General features: G+C 37.2%; 1 protein-coding gene across 1 annotated transcript; it reads left to right on the forward strand.

Moving 5' to 3' along the window:
- Nucleotides 1-429: 429 nt before the first annotated feature.
- On the forward strand, nucleotides 430-13,902 carry LOC146137498 (scavenger receptor cysteine-rich domain-containing protein DMBT1-like). The gene is made up of 10 exons (XM_083394363.1): nucleotides 430-517; nucleotides 1,082-1,314; nucleotides 3,993-4,152; nucleotides 5,815-6,017; nucleotides 7,079-7,256; nucleotides 7,793-7,848; nucleotides 8,357-8,533; nucleotides 9,160-9,331; nucleotides 11,054-11,250; nucleotides 12,340-13,902. The coding sequence occupies exons 1-10, from the start codon at nucleotides 430-432 to the stop codon at nucleotides 12,547-12,549; spliced, it is 1,674 nt and encodes a 557-aa protein (XP_083250489.1). The 3' UTR covers nucleotides 12,550-13,902.
- The last annotated feature ends 303 nt before the right edge of the window (nucleotides 13,903-14,205 follow it).

Below are 14,205 nucleotides of genomic sequence, written 5' to 3' on the forward strand. Positions count from 1 at the left end.
ATATTTTTTAGGTACGAGAGCTACCTCATCAACGCTTTCCGAAACTACGACAGGTAAGACTAAAATATATGTGACAAAATCTAGTGCATAGCTATCGGCCTGGAGAAAGATGGCTATGAACAAGACTAAAAGTTATCTCTTTAAAAATAAAGCTTTTGCCTTTTTCAAAAGTTTAATTATAACTATCAAACAACCTAAAGACGCATTTTTTTGAGTCATCTGTTTTAACCATTTTTCAAAAAATTAATTTCCAATATAATTTACTAAAAGTTCTTTCATTGGTGTTTAAGAGTTTATTCGATAACCGTAAATAATATAATCAATCTGACTTTACAGTTAAGTTTTTTTCTTTTTTTTGTAAATCGCTTTTCATAACTTCTGAGGTGTGGTGTTGAATAAATTCACAGTCGCGTCGTTTTTCGTTTTAAAATGCAAAATAGAGCAGCATCGTTCGTGTTTTGGCAGACGTTTCCATTTTATCGGAACGCCAGATACCGATACTTCCACTTGGCATCGGGTATCTGCTCCGATCTGAAATTTTATGGCACACCTCCTGCAAACTGCAATATTTCAATAGCGAGCTATGGCCACCATGTCTAAATTCCACAAAATTAAAACTAAACAAACTGTCTTTAAAACGACATACTGCAGTGTTGTAAACAATGTAGACAAGTCATTTTCCAGTCAAGTTATAGTTAGAGCAAGTCAACTTCAAGTTATGTCCTTGTCATAAAAATACAACGTTAAACTATTAGAATTTTTTTACTCATTGAAAAATACCTAAAGAAAACCCTTCATTTCAACTCAAGTCATTTGTCCAAACGACTTAAGTCAAGTGAAGTGATTTGTCCGAATAACTTAAGTCAAGTCAAGTCATTTTGCCCAAATGACTTAAGCCAATTCAAGTTGTTTTAAAACAGTTACTTAAGTATGCTTAAGTCAAGTCATTGACCTAAGTCATTACAACACTGGCATACTATCAGGTTGCTTAAAGATTTATTAAACATGCGAAAAATTCAACATAACTTTGCTTTCAATAAAATAACTTACAGCGCACTAAAACATCTACCTGTTCCTTAAGCCTTAACCACGCTGGAAACCACAACTGAGCTTGAAACAGCGACGGAACCAGGGGGGTGCGAAGCTGTTTTGGTGGCTGCTGATGACGTCAAGAGCTTCACGACCCCCAACTACCCCCTAAGTTACCCCGATCACCTCAATTGCGTGTGGATCGTCACTTCCGGTGACTCCAAGAAGCACGTAGAGGTGCTATTCACCCCGCTGGACACCGAGGCATGCTGTGACTTTATCAAGGTGAGAGATGGACTTTTTCTCCTATTGCCCTGAAGAAGATTGTCAGAGTAGGTGGTCGAAACGTTGGTACTTTAAAAGAATTTTGCCGGAAGAAGAATTTATACATTTGTGAGATGGGCTACTGCTTAGCTATTCGTTATGTAAATGTGCGGCTTGTGCATTATATCAGTCCTCTACAATGTACATCTACAATATACAGCCCGCGATATAATACTATTTTACAGATTACCAAACAACAGGACGTCTTAACGGCGGCTCTCATATTTTTAGGAGGCCATAGCTTTATAACTGTTAGTTGAAAGATAAAGTCAAATTTGTGGTTTATATTTTGACTTCGTATTGTTTTGCATAAAACATTTAATTTTACTGTTGGTAACCCATTTTGTTATGTGTTCAATTAGAAGCGTTTTTTTTGCCAAGAACTGGCATTTTTTCTATTATATACAAGTTGGCTTGGCGTCGGTATCCTAACAAATCACATACAATCGAATATCCTTAATACTGATACCAACTGATAGCACCGTGCGCAGGCAGTTGCCACAAGTTCATAGCAAGAAGAATATCTGCGCGATGGGGGAATACCCCGATAGAAACGTGTCCGTGCCAGAGATGAGGTAAAAATAGAGATAAAAAAGATTGAGCTGATATACAAGATGGAATATGTAAATGGGACGTTTTAACACACGTTTTTCGAACGGGAGATTTGAGTGGCGGTCATGTAAAGCACTTTGTTTGGCTTCCATTGCCTGGATATTCGTAAAATATGAATCAATGGGCACAACGTGTGTATAAAATGAGCTTTCAAAACTAACATCGCGAGGTTAGTTTCAGGTGCCCATTTTTTTCACAACCTCTAACTGTAAGTTTAAGTTGCTTGAAAGTTTAAACAAATCTGTAGATGTAAACAAGCAGTGATGATTTATTTATCATTGTCAAATTGAAAAGGTCGCGCGGCAATTTAAGTGATTATAAGTAAGTCGCCGACTGAAACCCTGAATAAATCGGCTGCCACACTTAAATTCTACCGAATCTATGCCTATAAGTTTGGAGCATAATGGTTGCAGGTTGTAGTAAGGCGTATAGTATGATGTTGAAAATGAATATGAAAATGAATAAGAGGTATTCCAAACGTTCCAAATGATACCTAGTTCTGTATGGGCTTTGGAAAATGGCAAAATATCCAGTTATTAAAGTCATATATTTGATTAATCAAGATCTTGACATAATTTAAATATAAAAATGTTTAAGAAGATACTCAGAAAGGTTAATCGCAAAGTCCGAAAACACTCTTCGCACTTGTTTTGTCTCACGGATGCATTTTCTCCCAATAGTCTTACACCGAGCAGATAAATATTGATCTTGCAAACATAGACTTTATGTCAAATATTCGTGCACCTGCTGTCACAAAACTGACGTCATCCCACTGGAAATAATTTTCCGTTGTTACGTCACATTACACGGGCCTCCCTTTGCGGGGTGTGCCGGTTCCGCTACGCGATGGCACAGGCGTGTAGAGTCAGGAACCTCAGAAACGAGATAGAATCGCTTTTTTAATTTGCGGTGCTTCAAAATATACAAGGGCTCGACTGTGCGAACCAGAGTCCATGTTTGGGGCTTTTTTATAGCGATGTAGATTACGTAGCTCATAAAATCAATTCTAAAATCGTTCTTCGAGTTAAATTGTATTAAAGTACCAACGTTTCGACTACCTATTCGGGCAATCTTCTTCAGGGCAAACTGCAACTATATAAGCGAACAAATATATACATAAAATATAAACCAGACAAACAATAGAGGAAAAAACACAAAGGACCACGTTCTAAGCCACGAGGCGGGAATACCGAGACTCATAAAGATTAGGCTTTCATGTAAAGCTATGAAATTGTGTGAATGTTGTTGCACTTTTTTCCACGTTTTAGCACGAGTTTATGTATAATTGTATACCACATGTTGCAAGTCAATGCGTCAATCGGGTGTTGATTTCAGCCAAACACGGTTATAACCGTCTCACTTTGAACAATTTGCATTTCTTCGAATTGAGAAGCCACTAAGACTGTAGCAGGTGGCCGGAATAGGACAGCCTTTTCAAATCAAATAAAATTTTAATTGAAGCAATTTCAATAAAATTACCAAAGCATTATATTCGATAAATCGTCATTTCGTTATTTACAAACCTTTCAGCAATGCCATCATCGGTGTAAAAATACAAGTGAAAAGTATTTTTATTACCTTTACTAAAAATAACATGTATATTGTGTTCAAAACTGAAAGCAGTATTACGTAATCAACTGACGACAAACTCAAGCCTTGACTAGATTCTCCACTTGACACCACTCAAACTCTTGACTCGACTAGGCTCTTAAAATGACTTAAGTCATGACCTGACTTAAATCGTGGCTCTACTCGACCCCGCTCATACCCTCGATGCTTAAATTTACTCGATTAAACTGTTCACTCGACTTGAGTATAGATTAAGGTTAAGGACGAAGTAAGACGCTAAAACTCTAAACTCGAATTTAAGGCAAAACACAGTTAAAATAAACACAATTTTACCGACTTGCAATTCCTAAATTGAGAAGCCAATTAGCAAAAGCATGGCAGCCATCTTAAACAACAACAGACTAACTAAAAGCAGTATTACATAATGAACTGACGATAAATCCTCTTCCTCTTTTAAGGTCCGTGATGGTGTGGCATCCAACTCTCCTCTTCTACTTCCGATGAGCGGGAACAGGACACGATCTTCCTACTTCTTCTCAACTTACGACACCCTCTACATCACTTTCGACTCCGATGATTCTGTCACAGGAGGCGGATTCAGGGTCGAATATCGAATAGGTATATGTGCTGTTTGTAAGGTTGAATATAACAAGCAAGAATTTCACGGACGATTATATAATAACGATAAACGGCCCAAGCTCAAATTCTTATTTTAATTTTTTTTTTATTTTTTTTTTTATTTTTTTTTTATTTTATTTTTTTTTTGGTTTTATTAATTTTTTTTATTAGTGATCTACTAAACGTCAAAAAAGAAGTAACAGGACCGCTTAGAGTCAAATCTTGATTTGCGAACTTTTTTGGTGTAGAAATAAATTAACATAGGCCTACTTATCGAGCTTAAATCTCGATCCGTTAAATTGTTGAAGTTCAAATTTAAAATAGGCAAACAAAGCGTTAAATCAAATTAAAAACAAAAGGTTTACCGTCGCCTTTTTTCATTAGCTAATGGGCGTTTTTGTTTTCCAAACACTTGGACGAAAGTGTCTCAACCCAAACATAAGCGACCAAAGTTGACGCTACGAAGCCCGTGCGTCATCAGATTTCAACAGAAGGCAAAAATAAATAGTCGCTGATGCAGCAGCATTGCGCCACTTCTAATCCGACCGCAGACTCCGTAACTCACTTTAAACTGTTTACAACTTAGAGCAGCGGAGTGACATTGCCGGGTTGCAAATTGAGTTCCCTGAACGCAATAAACGATTCAAACCTGTTTTCAGTGAGCCCTCGGGGCGAGGACTTGACTGTTCTTGTGCAAACAGCACTCTAAGAGCTGTTGGTCGATCACGTTTTTGCCAAATTTAAGTCCTGCCCGAATTCGCTTCGCCGCACCGTCTGACGCAGCCCGTATATATAAATAATAATGCTCGGCGAAATTTAAGACGGGAAGTAATATGTAGATTGCGAAAATTCCCCGGTCCCGTCATGGTTATATATCGCGTGTGGTTTAATCGCGAAAAAAAACGCTTGGTTGTCATAGTTGGAAATGGCGAGTTTTTTGTTTTTGGTTTGGTTGATTTTGGTTGATTATATACAAAAAGTAGATGGTTTAGATACCAACCACGGACGGCCATTTTGGCACTTGTTGACAAGCTACTCAACTACTCGCCTTACCGCATTTTTACGCAACTAATTGATGGGAGCATAAGTCATAAAATTAAGGTTAGAAAGCTTAATGTTTGGGTTTATCGCGTACAGTGCTTTTGAGTTTTAACCAATTCCGCAATAATGTTAATATAATCATTGCATCGTGTCGGCCTATACACTGCAGTGTAGTTGAATAGAAGTTATGGCCTAGTCATAAAAATATAACCAACTGCGAGTAAGTTTGCACTTTATAATAAAAACCAAGGTAAAATCCCCCCAAAAAGGTTATAACACAGTCTGCCACTTTAATATTTTTGCTCAAGACACATTTTGCAGGCGAAATATGAATTTATCTAATCTGCAATCATATTGATGGTCTCGGACGTATAACGTTACGTGCAGTTGCATAACTTATACCGCAACATCTTGAATATTACAATTATCCCATAGTTATCTTATAAATCATTTGAAAATATAAATGGCTGGCTTTAATTAAGACAGGAAACTCGAATATTTTCTTCCATTTGAAGTCATTGCCGTCATTCACGCGTAAGGGCGAGGAGATGTCTTTTTATTTCACACATTCATTTTGCATCTTCTTGAAAATCATATTTACAAGTTTAACTTTTTCAACAGCACAAATAGAGGGGCCGGAAAATTGCGGCGGCGACCTGACGGCCACTCCTAAGTACCAGGACATTACGTCACCGGGCCTGGGCCAGCGCCTGACCTACGGCCCTAACGAGTTCTGCCTGTGGACGATAAGCGCCCCGGAAGGTCACAAGATCGAGCTGGCATTTATGTCCTATCAACTGGAGCCATGCTGCGACAGCGTCCTAGTAAGTGGAGCCACGTGACATGGGACTGAGTTTTCTTCAAGCACAGTGCTGTGAAAAAGTCATTTTTAAATGAAGTAATGCCGATTACCTTCTATCTAAGTATATATGAATTTCTCACGTAGCAAGTCAATCTATAGCGATGTTGGGATTTAGCAAAAATACCAAATTAGAGAATTTCGCTTGAGCATTGCCGCAATGGTGTGACGTCACGATTTTTTTGTGGTTTAAAATAACCAATTTATTTTCTTCAAGTTCAATTTCCCCTATAAGGTAATCATTTTTATTCCATTTAAATCAACCACGTTTCGCTGTTCCGTTGATGTGACTTATATGATCTCAACAAGTGTTATTCCCAAAACTATTTCCCAAAAGTTCCTCTTTTCGGCTGGAAATTCCTAAATTCCATCACACACGCTTTCGCCGCCACATTGAATAAATATCTTCAGGCTATTCGGTGGCTGTTACGCTATGCTACGGACGTCAATTTAAAACGTACACTAAAATCTAAATGAAGCATAAAATCGACCTGGTTAACCTATTGAACCATATATACCAGTGTTGTAGCCTAATGACTTAAGTCAATAACTTGGGTGCACTTAAATCACTATATTCAAAAATTGGAGTATTGGACAAATGAAGGACTTTACTTGACTTTCGTTGAAATGAAGTGCTGTCATTAAGCATTTTTTTATACAATTGAACTTAAACTATTTTACAAATGCCTTGACTGGGAATCAAGTCATTTAAAAATGACTTATTTTCAACACTGGGGAACTCCCACAGCTTTACAAAATCCTACATAAACAACAGTGTATGCCGACTGTATCACATTTATCCTAATTTTTTAGCCTGTTTTAATTTGATAATTTCAAGGCATGAGCTATGACGTATATACAGTCGTTGGTATGGAGTAAATTTGAAGTGTTTTCCACTATATGACTTGGACTGGGACTTGACTTGCTAATTTTTTTAAAAGACCTTACCTTAAATTATTTCACAAATGACTTGACTGGAACTTAAGTCATTTCAAAACGACTTGTTTACAACACTAACCTTTTCAGTTGCGCGACGGAACCGGTGAAGAAGCAAAGACGATTGCCTATGTTCGAGGAGTCCCCTACCGCACTCGTTTTTTTACGGCGGTCGAAGTTTACCGTTCGACCGGAAACAAAATGCAGGTTCGATTTAGGACGGATGGAAGCAAACAGTATGGGGGATTCTTTGCTTCTTTCAGGCTAGGTAAGCTCCTGATGTTACATTTTTAGAGCACGTGGTGATTTTGCGTTTGCCAAAACAAGTGTGGTGTTTATTGGCAGTGTTGTAATGACTTAACTTAAGTCCACTTAGGTCACTGTTTTCAAACGACTTGACTTGACTTAAGTGGTTTCGGTGAAACGATTTGACTTGACTGATTGAGTTTTTTCAGACAAATACCTTGACTTGGACTTACGTCATTGAGTCAAATTACTTGAGTTAAAATTAATGATTAATTTACCAGTTTATTATAAATATAAATTGAGCTATTTATCTTAAGTTTGGTACGTATAACCGTAATATTGCTACATGTTATGTTTTTGAATTTTTCTATGTGAATCATTGATTATAATGGGACGATTTTACTAATATTATTGGTTTGTAGTTTTAATATTGTATAAGTGAGTTGACTTTCCGTTATATTGATTTGAATGGGACTTTACTTTGGCAACTGATGACTTGTGTGACTGGACTTGGTGTTTTGGCAAAAACGTTTTCATGAAACGTCATTTTTATTGCAGTTCCGCCCGCAAACAACACAGCCAACGGAACAGCAGTCGAACCAGTCGTTGAGCAGGCAGCGTCAGTAGGTAAGATTAATAAAAACGCAAAGTCACTAAATAGATTAATACACTTTTTGTAAGCGAACGTAATGCGTTATTTTGGCACAATACATTGAATATGAGATTTTCATAAAATTTAGCAATCTATCACCTGAGACGGTAAATTGTCTCACTGAAACTATTTGGCTAAAATTTCTTAATTTTTTTCACAGAAGCTAAGTTTTGATTAGATTTTCAAGTATATTAAAGAACTCAAATAAACATTTTTTTATAGGTCTATACCATTTGTAGGTTTTTCTAATTTTGCTTTTAGTGTATACGTTGGCCAAAAAGCTAAAATTTTTGTAGTTTAGTTTATAAGTTGGTAAATATCCGCGTTTATAAAAAGGCCAAAAATTGTCGTATGCAAAAAAAATACAATATTTACTCACACTAACGTTTTCTAAATATTAAAATAAAAAAAATCCGTGAGCGCTCAGGAACAATCTACATTAGCAATAAAAATCGAATTTGTTTGCAGAGTGCGGGAAGGAGGTTGACGCCCCCATGGTGGGGCACGGCAACTTTTCGACCCCCAATTTCCCCAGATATCATCCGGGCGAAGTTAGCTGCACGTGGGTGATAACAGCCCCTGAGGGGAAGAGGGTGAGGGTGTGGTTCTCTTATATCAACACCGAGGGATGCTGTGACTGGATTAAGGTGAGATTAAACCGTGTTGTATTGACTTGAGTCATTGAATTGAATTAAGTGCACTTAAGTAACTCTTTTCCAATTACTTGACTTGAGTCAAGTATTTTTAACAAAATAACCTGACTTGACTTAAGTCTTTTGGACAAATGACTTGGTTTGAAATAAAGTGTTTTCGTCATTTCTAGTTTAAAATTGATTAATTTAGCTCCAGTTTTGCACCTAAAACAAATTCCTTGCTATATGTTGCGTTTTGTGCTAACTTTTAGTTAAGTAACTGCTCATACATCATCTTGATTAAGACGTTTTAATAACTTTAAACTTGTTGTAAAAATTTTACACGTTAAATAATCAGATTGCTGAATATTGCGTTTGTGTCATTTTTCAGTTGAAGTGTTAGTTTAACGTTTTTTTCATGTCAATGACATGACTTAAAGTTGACTAGCTCTCATAATGACTTGACTGGAGCTTTGACTTGGGCAACCGATGACACATTGACTTAAGTTTTAAGTCATTTTTAAAATGTCTGGTTTACATCACCTCGTCGAAGTTAACCACTACTGCCTTATCGTCAACTCAAACCTGACAGTGCTTAACTGTACGACGTTACAAATTCTCCACACTTAAACTCTCCATAGGTAAGGGACGGCAAAGACTTCGACTCGCCCAAGATCGGAGTGATCAGCGGCAACTCGAAGCGTTTCGACAACTTTGTGTCGTCATCGAACGTCATAAGGGTGGAGTTCGACAGCGACGATTCGGTCAACAAGCGCGGCTTCTTCGCCTACTACGAGATCTACAGGCCAACACGTAAACAAGGCAGTGTAGCTGTATTCCTTATCCAAACGATTGTTTAAAAAGACACACAAGAAACACAGTTTAAATGTTCTAATCAAACGTTTACAACACACGTTAAGATCGATTCACTAAACTTTAAAGTAGGCTATACGGCTTCAGTTGTACACTAAAACACAGACCTAAATATATAAACAGGACAGAATTCAGTTCGCAGCTGACGTCACGAGAAACGCGAAACTTAGGTCTTTAATATAAAAGGACAGGTGACGTATTAGGCACATTAAAGATATGCGCTTAATTTCTCCAAAATAACCGGAAGATAGCATACTTTAACAGAAATTGCACTTTGTGTAGTTTATATAATTTGGTGGGGGCATGGCACTCCCCAAATTTAGGGTTTACCAGGCGTTTTGACTTTGGGGACTAGCAATATTTCGGTAGAATGAAATTAATGAAACTATACGTAAAGCAAGGAAGTGACAACACACTTATAGGAAACAATAGAGGAGGAGTTTAGTTTTTTCCACGCTTTAGCGAATCCCAACATGTAACCTTCAAAGTGTAGGAACGGCAGTACAATTCTAAATTAACCAAACGTTACGAAATGCGTCACGCGGTTAATAAATCACAAGAATAAATAAAGCGAGATTCGCAAAATATTCATTTTCAAATAACAAGTAAGTATGAGGATATTTAAGATCCCAGTTTGATAGTTGTGCACTCAGATATTGGTTTCTTAGCTGTTCAGTTTCAACCGTCCAAGTGTTGTAGCCTATACGTCGCTTGTTGATTTGTAAAGATTGCACGGGGCATTAAGCAGACGTTTGCTTCAATCCAGCCTGCCTAGTTTTAGCGTTGCCTGTAGCGCTATCCACAGGCCTCCACATTTAGTTGCCTTGTTAAACTCAACAGTTCCACAATAGGCAGCCTTTGCTAGAAGGTATGGTTTTATTTTTGATTGTTGCCAGTTCAGTAAAAGGTCAATAAATAGTAACGGTTTCAAATATATTTGACGACATATACTTGTTGTTGCATTCCCGTATTATTATTCAAATCAGAGTTAGTCGGATGTTTGCAATGTGAAACACGTATTAAGATTGATGTATATTTATTTTATATAACTGTCAGTCATCAGCACGTTGAGTAACCTTGCGCAGTTATAACGTTTTGTTATCCAGTGTCATCCCAGTTAGTTAAGTTGAAATTCTGGCGTCCAACGTTAAACATTTGGGAGTTTTAGTTTGCTTAGTCTGATTTACAAGGCCTTGTTGTTTGCAGCAGAGGAGACTCGAACTGTTTGACTCCTTTCGGTTCAAGTTTGGTTTGTTTAATACTTTAACTGAAATGTAAATGCAAGTTGTAACGTTATTTTTTTATTCTTACGAATTATTTATTCCACATCATTATTTTGAATTAAAGTGGTTAACTATATATAGTCACTGGGTTTAAGAGCCACTGGTGTTAAATTTAAGCCAGGAATTTCTAAACTTTTATTAACGCGGACGTGAAAAATCTTTTTGGTTCGCGTTACCACGGTCAGCATAAAATTGTTTAGAAGTGACGTCATAAATTGAAGACCTGCTTAGTTCAGTCAAACAAATGTGAAATTGAAAGTCTTAAATACCGCACATTTAAGAAAAAGGCGTCAGAGCTATGGTTTACGGACAACTTTAATAACCTCTGGTTTACCATAGATTTCTCGTTGGCCAATCCCAAGTTTTATTTTTCATTTAGTGGACGCAAGCACCTCGTCATGTGGGGGTGACCTGGTGGCAGGGACCGAGTCCCTCTATTTCTCATCACCCAACTTTCCCAACGGGACTTACCCGGAGTCGACCACATGCGTCTGGGTGATTACGTCACCGTTCGAGACGAGGGTCCAGGTCGAGATCTTGGGCATTATTCTAGAGAACATTCGCGACAGATTGACGGTGAGACATCGTTTTTAGAGTACACGTGAGCGTGTTGAGACTCGGTAGAAAATACTGGCCAATTTTTATTAATGTTGTACTGTGGTGTAAATATGTTTGTCATAAATAGCTCTTAAGTGTCATACATAGCATGTGAAGTGGTAACTTTAAATAATTGATTAAAATATCGGTTGTTTAGTAGTTGTCATTTGGAATGTTTTCACTTATATCTTACTGGCCTTTTTAAGCAGTGCTGAAATAAAATATGAAACGGTGTTTTACAAAATTAACGTTTTGTGTTACTACTGACTTTTACTCACAAATGATCTCTACTTACAAAAAAACGCTATTTACACCTATAACCACTAATAACGAATAACATTTATTCACGAATGTCCACTTTTTACAAAAGACTACACTGACAAACCAGCAACTCACGAATGAGCACTAATTACCATAAAACAATATTAAGAATAACCACTATTTACAAATGACCACTTTTACCAAATGACCACTACATAAAAATCATGTTTAAAAATCACAACTGACAACTTTTCATAAATAAAACTGTTGTCAAATAACCTAAAAACTTTTGACACCTTTCACAAATAACCACTTTTTACAAATAGGAACTTTTCAAAAATGAGCTCTTTTAACTTAACAATTGATTACAACATAAAAATGTTGCAAACTTAAACACTGTTCAACAATTTTGACGACTATTCTAAAATGGTCACTTTTTACAAATTATTATCAGGAATGATCACTATACTCACTAATAATCGCGTTTTGAGACAGACAACTATAATTACCTTACCACAATCACAAATAACCATTTTTACAAATTTTGATTAGTTACGAATGTTTACTGCTCACAAAATACTATCACTGATCATTGACAACTATTCAGAAACTATACCATTTTTACAAATTCGAAAATAAACACCATACAGAATTGAACACTATTAGCAACCACTAACACGAATGACGACGTCTTGCGACCACAAAACACAACCGACGTTTTTTTATCTTTTCCTAATGATAATTTTCCGTAACGTGTAGGCCTACCAGTTTATAACCGTTAATCACCTTTATGTTCTCCGTGAGCAGTTTCACGACGGCGAGTCGGATCTCTCACGCGCGCTGGTCACGATCACGGGAAAGCAAGCGAGCAAGTTCCGTGTCACGAGCTCGGCGAACGCGCTCACGCTGGTACTTTACGCGGATGAGGTGAACAGCCATGCTGGTTTCCGCGCCACCTACCAGGCGGTCGAGGGAAAGCCACAAATCGAAGAAGAAACCGACGTCGGCCCGAAATAGACTTCATAAATGTTGTTCCGCGGTTCTAAACATTTTGCGTTAACAGCAACCCATATTAGGAGTTCGAGACCCCCTTACTACATTTTTTACTGAGTGTTGCTCCACCCTTTCTAGGATTTTAGGTGTTTTTCCGCGGTTTCCAAACATTTTGCGTTATTAGCACCCCAAATAAAATATAATTAGTTAGGGAGCTTCGCGGTTTCCAACATTTTGCAAGAACGGCGCCCCACAAAAAATATAAATAGTTCGGGCTACCTTTGCTAGGATTTCAAGTGTAACTCTGAGGTTTCCAAAATTTCGCACTAAGAGCATCTTACATAAAATGTAAGTATTTCGGGAAACCCTTACTAGGATTTTTGCGTGTGTTGTTCCGCAGTTCCAACATTTTGCACCAGATATAAATAGTTCGGGCTACCTTTGCTAGGATTTCAAGTGTAACTCTGAGGTTTCCAAAATTTCGCACTAAGAGCATCTTACATAAAATGTAAGTATTTCGGGAAACCCTTACTAGGATTTTTGCGTGTGTTGTTCCGCAGTTCCAACATTTTGCACCAAATATAAATAGTTCGGGACTCCTTTGCTAGGATTTCAAGTGTAACTCTGAGGTTTCCAAAATTTCGCACTAAGAGCATCTTACATAAAATGTAAGTATTTCGGGAAACCCTTACTAGGATTTTTGCGTGTGTTGTTCCGCAGTTCCAACATTTTGCACCAGATATAAATAGTTCGGGACTCCTTTGCTAGGATTTCAAGTGTAACTCTGCGGTTCCCAAAATTTTGCACTAACAAAATCCTACATACAGTAAAATATAAATAGTTCAGGGACCCTTGCTAGACTTCATAAGTGTTTCTTCGCGGTTCCTAACATTTTGTTTAGTGTTTAACACACCCGAAATGCTGAAAGCTAGTTGAAAAATTCGTCAAAACAGTGGACTAGTCATAAGCAGACATTTTTTTTTGTTTTTTTTGCTCAATTTGCCTTTGATCTACGTGTTAGGCAAAAAGTTCAAGTTCTGTTTTTTTCATTTTATTATTTGCCTTTGTTGTAATTTTTGCTTTGCGTGTGGAGTATTTTGAATCGTTTAATGTTGCTATACATAAGTAAAAGAAAACTGATGTATGTATACTTAACTATAAAAAAGCTGGCACCTTCGCCTTACGAGCAATCAACAAATTGGCGAATTTCTTTACCAATTTTGACACCTTTATTTTTGTTAAGGAATCCGATTTACCTTAGTAGCCTATTTGCTATCACTTCGGTCTTTCGACATTCCTCTTTTTTTTAATCAGGCTTACGAATGTGGCGTCGATTTGCTAAATGTACCCGATTTTAATAAATAAGGTTTCAGTTGATTGATAAAACAAATTGGACCCCAATAAAGGTAGCAGTTAAAATGTAGTTAGATGTAACTCGATGCTAAATTTTGATTAAATTTCACAAAGCTTACCACAGTTTTTGTTAATTTTGTAAACGATATTTGTGCATTTTGTACACGAATTTGTGGGCTGCTCTGTGCTTACGTAGCACCATAGCAACACAGGACAGCACCCCTGAATGGAAGCTATCCTCGGCACGCTTTGTCAATTACATTCAACAATATCAATCTTAAGTCCGCGTTTCATACAGCTTGTATGACTTAAATCCCAACAAATGAT

The sequence above is a fragment of the Ascidiella aspersa genome, chromosome 7 (assembly GCF_963924565.1).
Source record: "Ascidiella aspersa chromosome 7, kaAscAspe10.2, whole genome shotgun sequence".
Lineage (NCBI taxonomy): Eukaryota > Metazoa > Chordata > Ascidiacea > Phlebobranchia > Ascidiidae > Ascidiella > Ascidiella aspersa.